The sequence below is a fragment of the Ovis canadensis genome, chromosome 3 (assembly GCF_042477335.2).
Source record: "Ovis canadensis isolate MfBH-ARS-UI-01 breed Bighorn chromosome 3, ARS-UI_OviCan_v2, whole genome shotgun sequence".
Taxonomy (NCBI): domain Eukaryota; kingdom Metazoa; phylum Chordata; class Mammalia; order Artiodactyla; family Bovidae; genus Ovis; species Ovis canadensis.
In genome coordinates this window covers 35138323-35161080 of record NC_091247.1, presented here as the reverse complement: position 1 = coordinate 35161080, position 22758 = coordinate 35138323, and the positions used below count along the sequence as shown (strand labels likewise).

The window sequence follows — 22758 nt, the reverse complement described above, 5'->3', positions numbered from 1 at the left end:
TGCAGATGCTACGTCCCAAGAGATGAGATCCTGGTCTGGAAGTAAGAGGGTTGACAACCACAGAGTAAGAGTAAAGCCCTTCTGGGATTCCTAGAAATCTCTGCTAAGAATAGGACTAAGGTTCTCAGATAAACAGTCTAACAAAGTGCTCATTTTATAATCTGGAACTCAAAGGAAAAAGGTTATTACTTTCCCTCTCAACCGGGGTGACAGCACCCTCTTAGGGGGATATGGAAATGCATGGGGACATGCACCATGAAGAGGTCTCAATATGTGAGGGGTCATTCAAGCAATGGGATGGGCTAAGGATGCTACATGTCCTGCCCTGCACAGGACAGGACCACACGACAAAACAAAGAATAACATGAGAAAATGTGTCATGTTACCAAAAGAAGTTCCTAATGAGAAAAATAATCAATTTTTAATGTACTTCTTTTTTAAATTAAAAATTTTTAATGTACTTGTTACCACTTGTCTTTTCTCTTTAAAAAATGAAAGATAAACAAGAAGGGGGCGAAAAAATCTAAATAATATTTTTAAAGTTCTTAATCTGTTTGACAAGTGTGTTAAGCCAATGATGTAAAAGTTAAAAATGACTCGTTAAAATGAAGAAGGAAGTGACTTTAATTTCTAAGAAAGGACAGACAGGGCTCCAAAAAGCTGGTAGGAGTAAGAGGCTCCATGCCAGGCTTAACAGGGTAAAGCTGCCCTGAGGCCTACTGTAATCTTTGCGTTCAGAATTTGTCAGTCCAAGGTCAGGGTCCGGATAGGCCCTCTCTTCACTCTGCAAGTAACTCAAACTTTCTAGTTGTGTATGCAAGCAACAGTGATCATGAAGAAGAACAGGGATTATGTGCAAAAGCCTCCTTTCAGATTTCCAGAAAGGCCCAAATGACAGGCAGATCCTCAGATCCCACTTCATTCTGTAACCAGCCCAACTCAGGACCCAGACAATCTGGTCAACACAGAAGAAGACTTCCTTAGTTCCACGACTCCCTTTGGGAATCCTGAACACCTCTAAATCCGGACTGAACTGAAAAGCCCATACTGACCTTTCTTAAAATTCCTAAAAATGCTGGAAATCTGATCCATGTAAGAGTTCTTAAGACTAAGACCCAAGCCAAAATCAGTATGGATTCACTAGAGCGCTGAAGACTTTCCAGACCTTCTCGTTCTGACTGAAAGCCTGCTTCAGTCTGAAGATCTCAGAGGCTGAGCGGTATTCAGATTTAATACTCAACAGGTCTAGCCTGTCAGCAGTCTGAGGTGGCCCACTGATGGTCATGGTTGTCATTGTTACCATGATATTCTCATGTCTATTCCTGTATTTCCCCTACCAGCCTATCCTAAATGAATTCAGGGGACTGATAATACCTATGGTCCTGGTGGGAAGTATCTGGGGTAGATTTTCAAACACTGGGATCTCCAAGTATTTCAAGAGGAGGAGGAAGATGATGATGTTGATTGAGATGACAGTCATAATAACACAGCAACTTATTAGGTATCTGGTGTTTACAATATGCCACGCACTAGTGAACTCCAGGAGTTGGTGATGGACAGGGAGGCCGGGTGTGCTGTGATTCATGGGGTCGCAAAGAGTTGGACACGACTGAGCGACTGAACTGAACTGATCTTAAAACAATTTATATACATTCTCTCATTCAATCTTAGCAAAAATTCTATGAGGATTATAGATAAAGAAACTGAGTCACAGAGATGTAATTTACACTAGGTTCACAGAACCAGAAAGTTATAGTCAGGCCATAAACTGCCATCTGTCTGATGGCCAAGCAGTGCTCTGCCTTGGTGTTTCACTAGACTTGCTCCTGATGGGAAGGGTATGCGGGCCGGAGAGAGGTGAAGTGGCTGTTGAGAGCAGAGGGGAGGAGTATGCCTTGGCTCAACTACATTTATCGAGAATTGAGAATTTGGGCAAAAGGGCTGAATCAGGCCTTGGACCCAGTTAGTCTTCAAGCTATGTTAGCCTTTGGAACTAAGAGATGGGGGATCCTTCCAAAAAAGTCTATAAAAATCAGCCCAGAAAGATATACATGCAAAACTGCTCTGATCAATAAAAGTGTGTAAGGAAACTGAAGACTGACTAGGAAATATCTGTCTGTACTGAGTATGGAGTGGAAAGTAGGAAAAAGATCAAAGCTACAAATGAAGAAACACACTTTAACTAAGGTACCAAGTAAAAAGCTATGGACTTTCTTCCTAAGATTATGGGAGGATAGGAGGCAGACAGAAAGTGAACTGAAGAGACCCCTTCTGAATTTCAGCTTCATCATCTGTAAGATGGGGGCAACAGTAGTAACCAACTTCATAGGGTTGCTGTGAGGACTGAGTGAGTTAATGCGTACAGCATGCTAAAAACATGTGACCCAAGTATTCATTAAGTATCAGCTACCATTAGTATCCAGTACACATATACACACCCACATACACACACACTCCCTTGTAGAGAACATATACTATGATTTTGATTTTTAGCTTTTCTTAAGCATAAAAAATGTACAATTCTGCTCATCTTTCTGATATTTGCTCTTGTTTTTTTAACTGAGAAAACTTTTCATGTGAGTAAACAGAAATTTACCTGGTCCTTTACTGCTTCATTCTATGCCAAAAGTTCTCGTCATTTTCCTACTGACAACCATTTCAGTTGTTTCTACCATCTGGACCTTTAATGTTAAATTCTCTCCTGACCAAGAAAAAACAGGGCTCCAAAGTTTATCTGTGTCCTTAAGAAAATATGTGCAAAAAGTAAATGAAGAGTCACTAATAGACGAGAAATAACAGAAACCAATCACTAAAACAAATGATACCTACAAACAAATATTTTGAAGGGTTTTTTAATTGTATGAACAGAAGAATCTAAAATTTAAAAATAATAATACCCTCTATAGTCTTTTTTCCCCAAGGAACCACATATATTGAATGTTTTTCCCAAGGAACCACATATACTCAATACATATAGAGTATAATGACTAAATCTTCAAAAGCTTTCAGTGTAATTTTCTTTAGCACACATATTATACTGGTCATGCCAAACTCTGACAAAACTGAAGTTTGCACAAAAGCACAAGATCAGAGGAGGAAATGGAAACATGGAAACGTTATCGCCATTTGGTCACAAACTTTTCTCAGAGAAACACAGCTATAAAAACGTGTTTCAGGATGAAAACTTGGCACAAAATAACCCACTCTTACATCATCCTTTTCAAAGATTGGGGTGGAGTAGGGATGGGAGGGATTAAAAAGCGGGAGGGCACAGCTCTTTACATGTAAGAGAAAAAAAGATTGTTGGTAAAATAGATTTTCCACTGATGTATAAATTCTTCAAATTAATGGCTTGGTTTTAGCTGAAATTTGGCAAGGTAGCAGATTTCAGTCTTTTTCAGGTATGACCTCTATTTTGTTGAAACTGTCTATAAAAGATAATGTTCACAGACAGGATGTCCATTCCCTGTTATGGTCCTAGTTACAATATTATGTTAACTCATCATTTGTTTTGTTTTAAACTAAAGGCTTCTCCATTCATTAAAGTCATTAGTGCTGCTAGTAAAAGACAGCATGTCTGAATTTTAACCAGTGCAGAAAAAGTCCAATATAATTATTAGCCCTATATTATAAGACTCAAAATCAGACATACCAGGATCAAATTACATGTTCTTTAATAAAAGGTCACACAGTAAAATCTGACAACATTGGTGTTCAACCTTTCCTCAAACAACAGTATAGGGATTCCACTTTATACATTAATTTTATACATTAAGAGCTTTAGTCATTACCTACTCCTACCAAACACTTGTAATCAAGAACCATGCCATTACCTTTTGGTATTAAGTAATTACCCTTTGAAATCATGTTGTGGACATAAATCATATACATTTTTATGAAGAAGATGAGGTAGAATGACTTTATTTTTAAAACCCAACTGACTTATCACCCTATGCACATCCACACTCTGCTCTGAAAACTAAGTAAAAGCTATTATATTCATATTAATGTCATAGACCAATTTGGCTTCCCTGATGGCTCAATGATAAGGATTTGCCTGCCAATGCAAGAGATGCAGGTTCGATCCCCGGACTGCAGTATTCTTGCCTGGGAAATCCTATGGACAGAGGAGGAGCCTAGAGGGCTGCATTCCCTGGGGTCACAAAGAATCAGCCACAATTTAGTGACTAAACAACAACAGACCAATTCACGGATCCTTGTGGAGATGGAAACATACTGAGAAAAATGAGAACCACTGGAACATCTGAGAGTAGGAAGCCCTGGGAAAGAAGTGCTGTGAACCCATGAGTTTCCTGGAAATCAAGGCCCAAACATCAAAGGAAAGTCCCAAGTGTCAGGATCCTGGATCCTTGCTCCTGGAGCTCCTCTCTCTCCACTGTAAGCTAAACTCAGAAACCTAGGTGCTTGTGTTGGGCAAAGAGGAATGCAAGTGGCAGGGTCTTCATGAATCTGTCCTTCCACTATGAGCCAAAACAATGAGGTTAACAACTGCTTCCTAACATAGTGATTATGTTAGCTATTTTGAGAACAAGAAGGAAGTTAAAATGTATTCTTACTGAAGCAAATATTGATAAGTATGAACATCATCATTGCTAGAAAAATGGTCATTCATTATATATCCCTTGTAGCAAACTTTTTCTATCTTTTGGCTTCAAGATACTATGCGACCTTAGACTTACAGGTTTACTAATTTACTGAACACTAAGCATCTGAATTCCAATTAAATGCTATGTAAATGCTGTGTGTGATATCACATATATAAAAATATGCATATTTATGTATATATATACAAATGTATGTATACATATACATACTAAAAGATGCTCACTCCTTGGAAGAAAAGCTATGACAAACCTAGATAGCATATTGAAAAGCAGAGACATTACTTTACTGACAAGGTCCATCTAGTCAAAGCTATGGTTCTTCCAGTAGTCATGTATGGATGTGAGAGCTGGACCATAAAGAAGGGTGAGTGCTGAAAAATTGATGCTTTTGAACTGTGGTGTTGGAGAAGACTCTTGAGAGTCCTTTGGACAGCAAGGAGATCAACCCAGTCAATCTGAAAGGAAATCCACCCTGAATATTCATTCAAAGGGCTGATGCTGAAGCTTAAGTTCCAATACTTTGGCCACCTGATGCAAAGAACTGACTCACTGGAAAAGACCCTGATGCTGAGAAAGATTGAAGGCAGGAGGAGAAGGGGACAACAGAGGATGAGATGGTTGGATGGCATCACGTACTCAATGGACATGAGTCTGAGCAAGCTCTGGGACTTGGTGAAGGACAGGGAAGCCTGGCGTGCTGCAGTCCATGGGGTCGCAAAGAGTCGGACATGACTGAGCAACTAAACTGAACTGATACATATATGCATACACATACCTATATACATATATTATCCACAAATATATAGCACATACAAGTGTGTGTGTGTGTATATATATCCATTTCCAATTTATATAACCTATTTAGGTTATACAACCTAAATATAACCTGAAGTGAAGTGAAGTTGCTCAGTCGTGCCTGACTCTTTGCGACCCCATAGACTGTAGCGTACCAGGCTCCTCTGTCCATGGGATTTTCCAGGCAACAGTACTGGAGTGGATTGCCATTTCCTTCTCCAGGGGATCTTCCCAACCCAGGGCTTGAACCCAGGTCTCCCACACTGTAGACAGACGCTTTACCGTCTGAGCCACCAGGGAAGTCCAGAGAAGAATATATAACCTATTTCCAATATATAACCTATTATGATTAATAAAATGTAAGTTCACTGAAAAGGTATTTAATACATCACTAATAACATGAAATGCTAAAAAGTACTACTATTTTCTACACAAGTCTGTGAAATGTTTTTTAAGTTTATTTTTTACCCACAGTAAAATTCACTCTTTGTGACACAGTTCTTTGAGCTTTGATAAATGCATAGAGTTGTATATCTACTACCACCATCATGATACAGAACAATTCCAAAATACTAAAATTTTCTTGTGTTGATTTTTTGTAGTCAACCTTGTATAAAAGGTTTCAACATTAAAAACAGGTCCTCACACTTGAAAAGAATGAGGATGAGTGCCTCATAGCACCAATGATCAACTTTTTTATACCTTCATGCCACCTTTTTTACACACGGATTTCTATTGTACTTCCACTCAGTTCTTGACCAAAAGGATTGAAGGGTAAAGTAGCTGAAACAATGCGATAAGAAGAAACAGTCTTGGAGGAGTTCAGATTTCAAGACAGTATGAAGGAAAAAATGCCGGAGCCTGAACATAAAGTAGAATAGATAATTCTTTTTTTAAAAAAAGGAATATGCCTGGGAGATACAGGGAAAAGTAACGAGTTGGATAAAACTGGTGAGTGACCACTTATGAGAAAAGAGAATGAACAAACAATGGTGGGAGGAAGGTCAAAAATAGGATGCCTAGGTTTCATGGCTAAGGTCAGTACAAGGATAGTTAAATCATTACTGAAAATAAGAACACAGAAAGAAAGCAGATTTTGAGGAAGAGTAAATGGGTAATGTTAGATGATGATTTACACTCTAGATATTAAATTCAAAGCTTCAGTGATTGTTCCAGCATGAGATACTATAGAAGGCAATTAACAATGCAGAAATGAAACCAAGAACAATGATCCTTAAACAAAGTTTATGAACTGATTTTAGGGGCAGGTGTGGTATTCTCAAAACTGCATTTGAACTTTTTGCACCTGTATATTTCCCTGGATAAAGTCCACGGCTCTCCAAGATTTTCAAAGAGGTCTGTGTCAGTCTGCTATTCCTTTACACATGATGTGTCTATTTCAGATACTTTACATCTTTGCTATTCAGATGATGTGTATAGATGTCAATTTCTTTTTATTTAGGCTATTGAGAATCCTTGTATTTCCTTTATTTGGTGTCTTCCATTAGTTCTGGAACATTCTAGACCATTTTCTCTTCTGCTTTGTAATTTCTCTACTCCTGCCTATAATACAGCTTAATGTTTTCAAGAACTATCCACTCTTCATCTCAGACCTTCCATTGAGGAATATTTTCCTACTTGTGAAATATAAATGAACACTGGCTATATGTAATGATCAGTGCTCAGAGCTTCACTGTTGAGATAAACACATTTAAATTGAAAATCATAAACTTCTCATTTTCATTACAGAAAAAACTCGGCACAAAATCTTTGAGCTATTTAATGGAAAGGTGCTTGGCCTCAGCTCTTAAGTGGGGACACATTATATCTTATAGTTTAAAGATATCAAGCTAAGTTGTAAGAATATAAGCTAATCATTACACTATAGAGAAGAGAAAAGCATTTAAAAGAAACAAGGCAGAGAACTGCCCAAAGACACAAAACAAATCTAAGAGCTTAAAGGTCAAACAAGTTTAAGAACCATGTACCAGTGAGATTTAAGCTATCACAGATTTATATACATCTTCTTTCTGAAAGTCTACTGTTTGCCTGAAAAGAAAGCTAGATTAAAAACATTAATCTATCACTAACCTGGGTGGCTGGGGAGGTGGGAGTTCTGCACCAGAATGTTTCCAAAAATATGGTATTTGGGGACTGATTGATTTTTCTCCCAGAACTAAATTCTGTTCTGGTTCTTTTTCGTAATGTTTCAAAGTGCAGGCTGAGCTCTTGATCTTTTGGGAGGCACGGGCAAGACAAAAGGCCAAACTTGCTAATGAAAACTTGCTGAACTTACTCTTCAGAATTCCATTCTAAGTCACGAAGAACCCTTCTGGCCCTGCTCCCAGACTAGTAAAACGAACATCTCAAGTCCCCAGAGGCGAAGATAGCTTGCTCCACTAAAACCAAATATGCATCTCCTGACAGCTGGTTGTCTTAGCATACTCAGGACTATATATTAATCAAAGGCAAAAAAAAAAAAAAAAATCTCCAGCAGCACAATATTACACGATTATCTCTGTGACTCAAGTAAACATAAGTAAAGCTAAATTAAACCATGTTTACTATGACGTTCTATTACTTAAATCCTGACACAAAATCACCCCAAGAGATTTGGGGTCCATTTCTTGAGACAACTGATGCAGTTTTAAAAGTTAAAGGGCAAGATTTCTTTTAAATCTATTTGTGTTTAATCGCACACCTCTTCAATTATTCTAAAAAATCTTTTTAGCATCTAAAATGAAAATTTCCCATCCTGTTAAGATGTTGCATTCAGTATCAAATTTAAATAAAATTCACAAAATACTGGATTAGCTCACTGCTTTTAACTTATTTTATCTGGTTTATCTGAATTTAATATCTACAATCTCATTGACTCTCACCCCTAATTCTAAGTATTAATATTCGGTTCTTTTCATCCCCTTTTTCTCTAGTCCCTTTGGTCAAATTTCAGTTTATCCCAGCCTTTGTGGATTACAGGCCAGCCAAATATTCACAGTGATTATGTCTGTGGCTAGGCACACCAAGGGGAAAAGACAGGGAAAGGGAGGCTGGAGAGGCCACAGAGGGAGGAGTTGACAGGTCATATGCAATCACATGGGCTTCTTCGTAGCTCAGATGGTAAAGACTCTGCCTGCAGTGCAGAAGACCTGGGTTCAATCCCTGGGTTGGGAAGATCCCCTGGAGAAGGAAATGACAACCCACTCCAGTATCCTTGCCTGGAAAATCCCATGGATAGAGGAGCCTGGTGGGCTGCAGTCCATGGGGTCGCAGAGTCGGGCACAACTGGGCAACTAACACTTCATACTTTATATATTATATGAGATCACAAGCATATGCACCACTTCCAGGATTCAGCTGATAAGCCCCTCTACAAGATAAATTCCACCTCTCCAAACAAAGCCAGGGTCCACAAGGGGAACAAGCCTGCTGGCTGGTCACAAAGCACAGCAACAAGAAATAATGATGGAAACCACTTGCATTCGCAGGCACGGATATAAGGAGTTCAGAGCTTTCTGCCCCACCAAGGAGTCTAATCAGTGGGGGTTGTGGTTGAGCTCATGTCGGGACCAAGGGCAGGGCCAGCTTGGCAGGAGGTGGGCTGAGGCTCGCCAGGCCTCAACTGCTGGGAGAAAAAGCCCACCCATGAGGAGTTTATAGTCCAGGGAAACAATATGACAACAGAGGACAACCAGGGGAGAGTACAGTCATGCTGTGGACACAGACGGCGGTGGTCACGATCGCGCCACAAAGGAGGTGGTGAGGGAGAAGGCCTAAGAGGACAGACCCCACAGGAGAGGGAAAGAAATTTAATGTTCAAGTATAAGAAGGAGTAAGGTATGACAGTGAAAAAAATAAAAACTGTGTCCACAGGAAATCACACACCAAAAACCAGTTTGGCTGAACAACAGGAAATATAATAGAGGCCAGATCAGGGTAGAAAGACCAGATGGGATTAAAAGAGAGAACACTGTGGATGATGAGAGGGATGTGCTTGATTTAGTTGGTAACAGGGAGGCACTGGTGGTGTGGATGGAGGAAGGAAAGGACATGAAATGACTAGAACTTACTTTAAGAAGACAGGAGAGTTCTGTGCTAAATAAACTGAAATGGCAGGGAAAGTTAAAAGGCTATCAGGAGACATGGCAATTGAAGAACTAAAATGACAGGAAGAATGACAAAAATAAAGACATTGTGGAGAGAGGGTTTCTAGTATCAAACAATGGGCTGACTATTGATCTTGAGATACAGCAGTGGGCACTGAAGACCACGAGAGCACTGTGAACAGAAAGAAGGTTGCAAAGCAGAAACATCCACTCGAGGAATGATGAGTTTCATTTCAGACACTCTGAATTTGAGGTGTCAGCTGAACGCACAGACACAAAATCTATCAAATGGCTAGAAAAACAGACCTGTAGACAGGGAGAAAAGCTGGGATTCGAAATGGGGATTTGGGGGTCGTCCACAAAGAGGCCATGAAAGAGCCCTAGGGTGGAATCACGGGAAACATAATCTAGCATAATTTAATGTGTTGGGAAAGGAAGTAAAGACAGTGAAGGATACCAGGAAGGATCTAAGAGATCCAGCTTTTAGAGGGGAAAAGATGTATCATGAAACTCATGCTAGACTATTCACAGTAGCCGAGACCTGGAAGCAACCTAAATGTCCATCTACTGATGACTGGGTAAAGAAGTTGCGGCACATATATGCGATGGAATACTACTCAGCTATGGAAAGAATGAAACCACGCCATCTGCAGCAACACGGCGGCAACTGGAGATTACCACACTACGGAAGTTAGAAAGAGAAAACAAACACCACTCTGAGATGTGGAATCTACACTATGACACAAATGAAACTGTCTATGAAACAGAAACAGATTCATGGATGCGGAGAACAGCCTTGTGGTCGCCAAAGGGGAGGATGCTGCAGGGGGATGGAGTGGGAAGCTGGGGTGAGCAGATAGAAGCTACTGTATACAGAATGGATGAAAAAACCAAGGTCCTACTGTATAGCACAGGGAACTATATTTAATACCCTATGGTAAAACACAATAGAATACAAAAAGGAACATGTGTGTGTGTGTGTGTATAACTGTGTCTCTTTGCTGTATAGCAGAAATTAACACAACATTGTAAATCAACTATATGTCAATTTTAAAAAATGCAAGCCAGGAATATTACCATGAAGATTAGATGGGATGGTAAATTGGAAAGCAACTTGAACATTTCAAAACACTAAACAAATATATTTTTATTGCTACAGTATTATCATATCTAATCTCTAGAAAAGCCACGTCACACTGGCAGAGCCATACTTTCCAAAGTTTTCCAAAGTCCTCTCCTCAACAAGTTGATTGGAACTATGATCTCCTTCTCTTTCCCTGAAGTCTTTCAGTAATTAATATCTTTTCTTGGGTGTTTATATAACTTGAGAAGCACTAACAGAACATCAACCATGAGTCAAACACTACTGTAGGCACTTCCATATCCCCTTGGAGTGGATGAAACTGAAGCTTAAGATGTATCTCCCTTTACAGAAGATGAAATGAGGCTCAAAAAGGTTAAAGTATCTTGAGCAAGACTGCCAGTTAGCAAGTAGAAGAACAGAGGGCTTCTCATGCCAAGTCTTACTGTGCTATTTCTACACACAAGTTGGAACTTGCCATATTTGTTCTGATCTCCCTTACTGATTATATGCAAACTAAGGACATAAGCCATATCTCATTTTTCTTGATATTCTCTGAAGCATCTAGTAAAGGACCTTATACTGGGTCACTTTTCAATGTGTTTTTGTTGCTTGAAAGAATGAATGCATCGATATTCACAGGCACACAGGCCTCACTAATGGTGAATGTCTGTGGGCTGGTAAGCCTTGAGTATTTATTTCCAAGGCGGGACTGTAACTCAACAACACAAAGTTCTAAAAACAAATTCTGTACTTGTGAAAGATGCCACCTGGTCTGCCTCAGGGGCTGAAGTCCTCTTTTTATGCACAGAGTGGGAACAGCACAGGGAGTGACGAGCTGGTTTTCTTCAAACCACTCCCACTAACCGGCTGCAGCCAAGGACAGGCCCACACCTTTTGGGGAAGAGAACTGTGCAGCCTCTGCTGCCATTTGACCTCTGGTGTCACCGCTGGAACTGCCATTGTCTGGGGTGGAGGTGAAGGCAAGGAAGGATTCGTGCCAGCTCTGATGACGTAACCCTACGATTCCAGCTTTCCTGCCAGGAAAAAAAGGCAACTGGTTTGGAATCTAGTTTTTCACCCCCCCTCTCCTGTTATTCAACCAAAATCTACTTTATATAACTGACCATTAGCTTTTCTTGCATACCTTACCACTTTTTTTTTTTTAATGAACATTACTTAGTGTCTAATTCAACTGATTGGCTTGGGTTCCTTTGAAAACAGATGTATGGACCCTGAAACATGTGCATTTTATAAAAGTCCCTTGTTGGAGAAGAACACAAAGTTCTCAGAACCTTTTACTCTGCAAGCCATACACATAACACAGCGAGAGATCAGAAAAGAACAAGCATCTAAACACTATACAGGCGTTCAGTCAGTCATGTGTCCCGGCACTGCCAGAAACATCAGACAACAGATTTCTGAAGTGAGACCGCATTGCAGAGCTTCATAAATTATAATACACTTGGGAGTTTTCTACCCAGTGTCTCTGACAGATGTTCTCTTTTGTGGGAGCCTCTAATTTGGGGGCATTTGGTATCCATATCCCTAGAAATCTTTAGGGTAAAATAAATGTATCCCTCTTCCTATATGTGATGACAAGACCCCAGAATAGCCTTTTCCTTTTTTGAGACTAGTTAATGTGAGCACAGTGCCCTTGCCTACTGCATGGACTAGCTGGGGCAGAGACATTACATCAGCCAGACTAAAACAGGTTATTTCCCAGGCTCAAGATAGCTTTCCATGCCATGAAAAGTCTTTTATCAATTTTTACCTACTGTGGATCAGGCTGTCGAACTCCAGGGCTCCTGCCTGTCAAATACAGTGCATGGGACTTGGGACTTCCTCGAAAGAGCCACAGCAGAAGCCAAAAAGTGTGCAAGCCTGAGCTAGGGCAAGCGTCTGGCATCGGCTTCGGGCGGGTTCACGTAGGATACTTTTCCCATGACTCCTGTAAGAACTCTCCAAGTCTGACTCTATAATCAGTGCCTCAACAGTTAAAAGTTGACGGGATTGTATGAAACACAGAAACGAGAGCTGAACACAATATCAAAGATAGTGGCAACTTCTCTTCTCTCAGTTCCTAAAATCTATCCTATGACCTTGACCTTAGTGAAATGACATTACTTCTTTTCTATGCTCTGAACTCTATAAGAGTCAGGCTAAGATACGAACAACTTTAACAACTATGTAAGCCCTTAGAAGATCATACCACAATTTGACCACTTTCCATTTTAACTTTCTCTAAAAGCTGATTTTTACAACTTTTACTCAAGGATATAAGAACGTTTAATCAGTTTCTTTGGTAATACACATGCACTTCTATTAAGGGAAGTGAAGTGAAGTGAAGTCGCTCAGTCGTGTCCGACTCTTTGCGACCCCATGAACTGTAGCCTACCAGGGTCCTCTGTCCATGGGATTTTCCAGGCAACAGTCCTGGAGTGGATTGCCATTTCCTTCTCCAGGGGATCTTCCCAACCCAGGGATCGAACCCAGGTCTCCCGCATTTGTATCAAACAGTAAAAACGTACAACCTCTCAATGGTGCATTTTCACATCTTCTTGCGAAAATTACTTACTGCCCTAGAACACTGTCAGTTATTTACTATTATTTGATATTATTTACCCTGCACTCCATTTGTAAAAGCATTAAAAGAATGAAAAGACTTGCTCCTTGCCCGTGAGTTGCTTGCGATATAGATGAAAAGATGGGGGGAAAAAAAGCACAACACCAACTAAATCTATGGTATGCAGATTATAAGAGTGATATAAGTTTAGTGTTGTAAGAACTCAGAGGAAGGCTAGATTAATTTTTCCCAGGGAAAATGGGTGGTAGACAGCATTTGAAAAAAGTCTTAGAAAATGTATAATATTTCAACACAAAGACAGCATCAGAGAAGGGCATTTTACATGGACATAACAGTTTTAGTAAAGGCACAGAGGCAAGAGAGTACACGTGAATGCAGAAAACTTCAACTGAAGGAGTCCAGCTGAAGGACAGGAAAACAGAATACATGGGGAGAAATGACAGGAAACTGATCTGGAAAAGTAAGCTGTGGCCAGTTCTTAACATAAAAGGGGTTGGGGGTGTAGAAAGCTAGATTTTAGAAATAGGAAATCACTTTTAAAATATACCCTTTACTAATAATTTTTCCTACCATATCTTTGATTTTAGAGTGAGAAATATTTTATTAGCAAAGTTTACCTGCAAATTAGGAGCAGTCACTTCAAAGAAAAATAATGTAAATGCTGGCAAACTCTTGGCTGCAGCTGAACTGATAATATTCTTATTACCTATATCCTGTGATTGTTTTACAACTCTCTTTTCTCATCATCAAAATACCTTCTTAGTTTAATGCATCCTGTATGTACTGAGTGGCTACTCTGGAAGTAGTATTTGCTCACATGGTTACTCATCCTCTCCTTTTCTGCCCCAATCTGTCCTACTAACCACTCACTCAGTCACTCATTCTTCTCCTGTAAACTATATCAATAATAATAACATTACTAGCTCCAACTTGCTATAGTGACAGGCACTGCAATTAATGCTTTATGAACAGTATTTAATATAATCCTAAAAAAAAAAACTATGAAAAAGGTACAATTACCCCTATTTTACAGATGAGGCAATAAATTCAGAGATGTTAACTATTTTGCCAGTTGGTAAGTGACAGAATCCAGGTTTAAATCACATATGCTTGACTTCAGAACCCTTGCTGTTACCACTTCACTGTATTATCTCCAATACCCTTTGGCCTCTTACTGCTATGGTTCAGTATTTTCAATTAAAAATTAAAAGATTCATTGAGTGACTGCTACTTTAAGATCCTGTTCAGGTATTGTCAGAGGTATATAAATAGATGAGAGAATGCCTGTGGATTATTAATGCTCATAATCTTCCATATTTGAGTATAAAGAGCCATGTCTTTTATCAGTGTGTAAGATGGTATGTCCATGATTCATGAATTAAGAGCAACTAAGGAGAGGGGGGGTGAATGTGGATGGTGACCACATCTCAGACAGAAATCAGCCAACCCTGACTAGATGACTTACAGAGAATTTTAATAATACATTTCAAGCAGAGTCTGTAAAAACTCTCTCTGCTGATGAAAAATCTGTCCTGTCAGAAGTTCCCAACCAAATCTGCTTACAATCCATTTTCAATGAACCTCAACTTCCTTTGAAGTAGAATAAGCTACTAAAGCATTTTAGCCAACAATAAGCACATTGTGAGGTTAGTGCTTATAAGATTCATTACTGATGAACAAAGTTACTGAGTTAAAACACAAATGTAATATCAAACTACTGGAACCACATAGTCTGAATGTTGTGTAAAGTGATACAGAACTATTCCAATGCAAAAAAAAAATGTCATCTTTTTAAGCTATCTGCTTCTAATATTCCCTTCACTAACTTCTGAATAAGTTAATACTGTCAGGATACTGGTTACATTTTTACAAACAATGAGAAGAGTTATGAATACACAAGACACTGAGTAGGATGCTATTCAGCAGTCCTCTTTAAGGTAACCACATATGTTGCTGTTTAGTCGCTAAGTCATGTCTTGACTCTTGTGATACCATGGACTATAGCATGCCAGGCTCCTCTGTCCTTGGGATTCTCCAAGCAAGAATACTGGAGTGGGTTGCCATTCCCTTCTTCAGGGGAGCTTCCTGACCCAGGGATCGAACCCGGGTCTCCTGCATTGCAGACAGATGCTTTACCAACTGAGCCACCAGGGAAGCCCTAGGGGACATCAGTTCAGTTCAGTTGCTCAGTCGTTTGCAAACCCATGGACTGCCAGGGGACATAGGGCTAACCTATCAGTCTGGCAAGCAGGGCACCATCCTCACAGTTGCTATCTGGAGGGGAGGCAAACGGGTTAACCCGCATGCATTAACTATTAGGGTGCACTCTGCAAGGGATGCAGGGGAGTGCTTCAGGAGCTCATATGAGCGGCACCAGCCCCAGAGTTGGGATTCCCAGTCCCCAGCAGCCTCCCTCCTGCTGTCTGGAATGCTCTCCCCTGGCTGAAAGATCCGCCCCCACCATGTCTGCATGGTTCCCTCTCTCCACTAGTCAGTGCATGCATGCCAAGTCACTTCAGTTGTATCTGTCTCTGCAACTCTGTCAACTGTAGCCCACGAGGCTCCTCTGTCCACAGGATTCTCCAGGCAAGAATACTGGAGTGGGTTGTCATTCCCTTCTCCAGGGGATCTTCCCAACCCTACTTGGCAGCCGGATTCTTTACCACTGAGCCGTCAGGGGAAGCCCAACCACACATAGCCAGGGACATTCGTAAGGAGTCACAGTTTTGGACCCAGGCATAGTATTCACATCACAAACTGCAGAGCTAAGTCTTATCCAAAGATCACTATGGCAAATACTGTCTGTATTTAATCTGGAATCTAAACGCTGAATACAATTCATTTTAAGAAAACAAAAGTCAATAAAGAGAAACCATTTTAAGAATTTAAGACTGGCAAAAGAAGTAGCAATCACATCTCATTAACAAGAAGAATCTTCAGGCTACATAAAATTATGACACCAATACTTACTGTTCAATTCGCGGTGACAAGTACAGCTTAGGGTACACCTGAGTAGCTTCAGTGTCCTCAAAACTGACAGAAAGGAGAGCTACATCTTCTCCTGGGTCTTCATTCACATCCTTAAACAGTTAATGAAAAACACAATGCCATTAGTACTTACTCTCATAACATTTTTCTAGTGACCAGCTTACTGTCTGCCAGCAATAAGGCCAGAAGTGTGGGTCACCTGGATTCAAGTTTCGAGACTCCATACATGCTTTGCCACATATCTAGTCACTCTTTAATAGTGACAGCTTTCAAACATTCTGATCAAACTCCACCATAGTAATAGAAAGATCCCCACCAATCTTTTAGTTGTTCCCACATTCCAAGAAGGGAAAAGTGAATCTGGTGTTAATAAAGGATTAGACAAAAACGTAGTTAAGTTACAGTAAACATTCTGCTAGCAAGATATACAATGTCTTATAATTTATATAATACCTACAAATGGCTTAAAATTTACTTTTCCTAGGAAGAAGATGCATTATAAACATGACTTATATCACCAGACAACAACAAAATCTTAAGATACCCTAGGAATTTTATTATATCTATCTTGATAATGTACTGTAAGTTATTTAAATAGTAAACATTGCCAAGAAACATATTACTATGTAGTGTGCCACTGTACATGCAAATGGCAGGGTGTTACATACATATCTGCTTAAGCAAAATGATCACGGATGATTCATATGTGAACCACAAGACATATGTATTTTAAAAGTCTAGTTATAAGAATATTATAAGACAAAAACAAAGAAACGTTGAGAGGTTGAACTGATAATGATAAAGCTAAACTTACTGTAATTTATAATTAAAAAACAAGAATAGCAACAATCGAATGTCATAATCAACTCAAGCCAACACTGATGATATACTAAATTGTCCTGAATTAAAACTGTGGGACTTACCACTATGTGAATGTACTTTACAATCACTGCCAAGCACTGAGTATTTGGCAGACTTCTGAAGCAAATACTGAATTAGAATAAATTCTCATAGCATGGCGATTTCAATTTGAGAATAGAAAATTTTAATAACCCTCAACAATTTATTTCTGGTTGGTAAGTGGCTACAGAGGCTTCCCTGTTGGCTCAGGCAGTAAAGAATCCGCCTGCAATGTGGGAGACCTGGGTTCAATCAGGAAGATCCCCTGAAGAAGGGAAAGGCAACCGACTCCAGTATTCTTGCCTGGAGAATCCCATGGATGGAGAATGGTGGACTACAGTCCATTGGGTCACAAAAAGTCAGACACAACTGAGCGACTCTCTCTCTCTCTCTCTCTCTCTCTCTCTCTCTTACACACACACACACACACACACACACACACACACAAATGGCTCCAAGTCAAATACAAGTTTTTAAGAAACTTAATTGAATTGCACATTTTTCACACTAAGGCACTGCTAAGAGCCAACCCACATTTCTAAATCAGATCACAAGTTCTCAGCAGACATCCTAGGAGGGTCCCAACCCAGACTTTAAGAACCACTGCCTGTGATACTTGGGAATCTCAGACATGATGTCTTTCCTTTGGTCTAAAAGAGGCCTCAGCCCAGCTTCTCCTGCATCTTCGGAAGCTGGTCCTCACATTCACCTGCTTACCTCTAGCATCTCTGATCTCCTTTCTCTGCCTTCTACTGTGTCTACAGGATGCACAACTGTGGCAAGTATACATAGGGACAAGGACTGAAAGTCTCTCCCATCTTAAAATATAAAAATTCTTAAAAGAAATAAAAGAAATCATGCAAGTCTCTGCTTAGTTCCCTGTGTTCTCTTTGACATCTCTCCTCCTCCACTGCATAGACTGCTGCTGAAAGACTGATCCACACTCCCTGTCTCACTCCCTCCCCTCTTCTTAACCTCCCCTTAGCCCACTCTAGTAGCCTTCTGACCCTCCTTCCTACCAGGACAGCCACTAAGGACAACAAATGCCTCTTGGTCCCCATCTTACTTGATCTCTAAACAGTATTTGACATGGAATCCTCTCTCCTCTGAAAATATTCCTTCTTGCTTCTAAGAAACTGTATGTTCCTGGTCTTCTCTTGTCTCTTTGGCCACTTCCCCCTTTCTTTTCTTTCTCTATTTTTTATCTTCACAATTGTTTTTTTCATTTTACATTACAAAATTCAGGCTTGTTGTAACAAGTCAAACGATACAGAAATTTTGTCGTTGTTGTTGTTTTAAAAAGATATTTCCATCCTTGCTTTTCAAGGTAACCAACAGTAACCGTGTATGTGGCCTTAAACAGCTTTTTCTCTGATCATAAAAACATACACACACTTGCATATAAATAACTCTTTAACTGTGTGTTCTGTTTTCCCTAATAAGAGTCCTATTATACACAGGACTCTACCACTGGCTTTCTAAATAGTCACATAATATTTCACGTCATGGATTTATTTTGTATTTAACCATTCCCCTAGCAACAGACATTCATGTTGCCTGTAGTTCTTAGCCACTTGATATTGCTTCAATAAGTATCTTTGGATAAATACCCTTTAGTAGTGAGACTTCTGTTTTTTAGGAGATAACTAAAACTCAGCTTGCTGGGTCAAAGGCTATAAACATTTTACATTTTAATAGATTGTTTTTCTAAAAATTCACATTTGGGCCCATGAATTTGCATCAGGATGAGAAAGAGCCTCTTTCCGTTCATCCTGAGTAACTGGATGATACTGGCTGTTTCTCTTTCATTTGACACTGGCAATCTGATAGCTGGAAAATTGTACCTCAATTTATATTCAATGAATGAAGCTGGGCCATTTTTTTTTACTTGTTTATAGATTACTTACATTTCTCCTATAAACTTTCCCATCAAATCTTTTGCCCATTTTGCTTAAGTTTTTGGACTTTTTTGTTGTTTTTGTTATTGTTTATTAGATTTACTAACCCTTATCTATTCCATGTACTATAAATATTTTCTCTTTTTGGCTTCGGACTTAGTCTGGGGGCTCTTCTGGCATCAGAAGAAAATTCAGAATTCTATAGGGTTAAATCTTGCTAATAACTCAGAGACTGTTTAACCATTTTCTTAGGTTTTCATCTAACACTGTTACAATTTTGTTTTTGCATGTAGATTTGCAATGCATGTATATCTGGACTGTATCTTTAGGGGGGATGACAGAGGAAGTGTGTACAAGGAGCAGGTAGTACAGTGCCTGGAATACAGAAACCACGCAATGTCTGCTGAATGGATAAATCAATAAACAATTTAATGTTAATTCCTAACCTTTTTCCTCCACACCCAGTGATTTTATAAAAGTTGCTGTCACCAGTGATGTCTGGAAATAAGTACTGGTTCCTGGCTCCTGTTCTCTCCCCTACCTCCCCTCCCCAATAAACCAAAGTCCCCAGAACTAGTGGTTTTAAAAGGAAAGCCAAGATTGGGAGTCTGAGTTTATCTATCACTTTTTACTCTTTTATAGATGAGAAAGGATCCAACTTCGTATGTTCCTTTCTGTAAAGTAAGGATGGAAAATTTTAAAAATACTTATAGCCTCAGCAAATAGAAACTATGTAATTATATGATTCTAAAACTCATAAAATACCTAAAATTAAGGGTGAAGCTGAGCTTGAAAAAATTCACATTCAGGAGACAAATTCATTTTATAATCTAAGTGCCAAAGTAGTTCCTTTTGGAGTTAGGGTAGTCACCTTCAGAGAGACAATAAAAAAAGAACTAACATTGAACTGACTTTCAGATACCTTTGCCCAACAACTGCGTTTCCTTGTTAAAGGTCTCTGACTACAAGTCACAGAACTCTGTTAAAATAAAAAAAAAAAAACACTGAAAGAAATGGGGGCCACTAAAAATCCTTTTAATTAACAGCTTCATTCCATATGCTTATGAAGAACTTATAATTATTTCCCTTTCCTGCTTTTGAACTTTGCATTTCACTACTATTTAAGCAAAGAACAGAAATGCTCAGAGACAGTCCTCCAAACAACCGGAATGACCCTTGTTTACATAATCAACATTTATTATCTGGCATCCTGCAAAAGGTACATGAAACATTAGTCTGAGTATGAAAATAGCTGTTTCTAGGAGTTCTTTTTATGAACTTCTTTATATATGATTTATTCCCCTTGGTGTGGCACATGAGTTTCCCCTGAGTTGGTATTTGATTTCTAATGGATACGTAAGTTTGACATTGAGAGCTTAAATAAGCCCAAAGAGTTCCAAAAATACAAATCTACACAGTGCTGCTTCCAGTTTCTGCAGCTCTAACAGGCTTGTACATGTGTTCCTTCCCATCTGGGAAATTATAAAAGAAGCTCTTGTACCATGGTTCTTAGAAGCTAACATTACAGATGATTATTGTAACCACTAATGGCAGCATTTGGAAAACAGGGGGTGGTAACAGTGTAGCAGGGGAAATTTTAAAATGTACAAGTATACATTTTCAGGGCTTCCTATCTGCGCCATTTGAAACTGCAGCAGACTAAAACGGGGTCGGGGGCAATGCCGAATCTGCTAAAGCTGAAACAAAAATACTGCCTCACACCTTTACAAAAGCATGTCAGGCACTGATATGCATATGGCGAGGCAATCATGGCTGTGATATTTTGCTGGGAATTATCAGTGGATTTGGCATGGCCCTTGGTTATAGCAGAAAGCGCTTCCTGTGGCTTGCAGTGAATAGTCACTAGATGGTGAGTTCCTTGCAGGCTGCAAGTTTTTCCTGTTCATTTTTGTATCCCCAGTGTCTGGAACATAGTAAATATATAGCAAATTGGTTGAAAAAAACTGAATTAGCTCAGGAATGACTGTAAGAGTGAGTAAATGATGGAGTTAAACAGAAAATGCTTTCTGTTACAAAGATTCTCAATATTTATCTCTTCTGTGCCTTAAGTCTATAACTAGTTCAGATTCTATCAAAGAAAACTGAAATCTGAACCATACATAAGTGAAGGATATACTGACCAATAAAAGTTAACACTCTGCTTAGGTTATAATGGTTTATTTATACACCTTTTCTCCATTGGGGCTCACTGCAATATCAAAAAGGTATGAAAGAGACAATAATTAGCCTTGGAAATGAAAGTAGACACAAGTACAATTTATCATTATGCTGTAAAACAAGCCCCTATATGTTGATCCTATACGTAGGATCAAACCATCAATTAACTAGTTGCTGATAGAAAATATTAGCTGTTTGGAAATATTAATTAGCTGTTAGAAAATATTAATGTTTGGGAACGCATGTAAGGATTAAAGATTTTAAAATTTTAAAAATAAAAAACTAAAAAAAAAAAGAAAAAAAAGAAAATATTAGCTGGACAATATATATTACAAACCACATGTCACATAGGAAGACTGTAAAAAAAAAATTGCATTTCTCAATTCTAAAAGTTTTACAACAAAACTATAAGCATTACTAGTAAAACCAGTTTGTGGACATAAAGACTATAAAGAAGCTATTATCCCGTCTGTCAAAAACAGAGTAAGAACTATTTTGAGTTATATTTAAAATTATATTAAATAAGACCCAGGATTAATCATGATTCCTAGGGTGACTAAAAACTACATCTGAGTAAGCACCTCATTATACAAAAGTATGAGTTTTTTAAAAGATATAAGCAAATTAAAAATTTCCAAAACAGAACCTTATTTTAAAATATACTAAATGAGGTTTGTACTCTAGAGGCCCCAGAATTTTGACAGTATAGATTTGTCATCTGCTGCTGCTGCTGCTGCTAAGTCGTTTCAGTCGTGTCCGACTCTGTGCGACCCCATAGATGGCAGCCCACCAGGCTCCCCCATCCCTGGGATTCTCTAGGGAAGAGTACTGGAGTGGGGTGCCATTGCCTTCTCCAAGATTTGTCATCAGATTACATAAATTTAGGTTTTTCCAAGTCAAGTTTTTTCAAGTAAGAGAATGAGACTCTCACGATGCTACCATTCATTTAACAAGCATGGAACAAAGTAAGTAAAATATATAGTATGTTACAAATACTATGGAGGAAAATTAAAGCTGGAGAAAAGGATAAAGAGTGAGGAGGGAACAGAAGTTCCAAGAGCGGTCAAGACAGCTTATGGAGACTCGGCAGTGGCCTCTCATTACTTGAGACAGGAGATTTACAATAATATGTCCTCTAGATTCACTGTTATATATCAGTATAAGCAGCCCCAGTTAAAATTTGAATTGGATTCTACTAGCATTAAGACATGACAACAAGGGAATTCCCCAGTGGTCCAGGGATTAAGACTCTATCTTGCAATGAAGTGGGTACAGGTTCTATCCCTGGCCAGGGAACTAAGATCCCACATGCTCCAGGGCAACTGAGTCCAAGGGTCACAACTAGAGAGTCTATGCACTTTAACTAGAGAGCTGGTGCAGAACAACGAAAGATCCTGCATGATGGAAGGAAGATACTGTCTGCCACGACTAAGATGCAATGCGGTCAAAAAAAGACAGTAAGCAAAAGAAATATTGTCACCCTGCTTATTTAACTTACATGCAGAGTACATCATGCAAAATGCTGGGCTGGATGAAACACAAGCTGGAATCAAGATTGCTGGGAAAAAAATCAATAACCTCAGATATGCTGATGACACTA

General features: G+C 39.2%; 1 protein-coding gene across 2 annotated transcripts in view; it reads right to left on the bottom strand.

Annotated features, from left to right (window-relative positions):
* BABAM2 (BRISC and BRCA1 A complex member 2) overlaps positions 1 to 22758 on the bottom strand; it is a 401503-nt gene that overhangs the window by 175915 nt on the left and 202830 nt on the right. For both annotated transcript variants that reach the window (XM_069582871.1, XM_069582872.1), the window contains exon 7: positions 16165 to 16274. In XM_069582871.1, coding sequence (XP_069438972.1) covers positions 16165 to 16274 — 110 coding nt within the window. The remainder of the gene's footprint in view (positions 1 to 16164; positions 16275 to 22758) is intronic.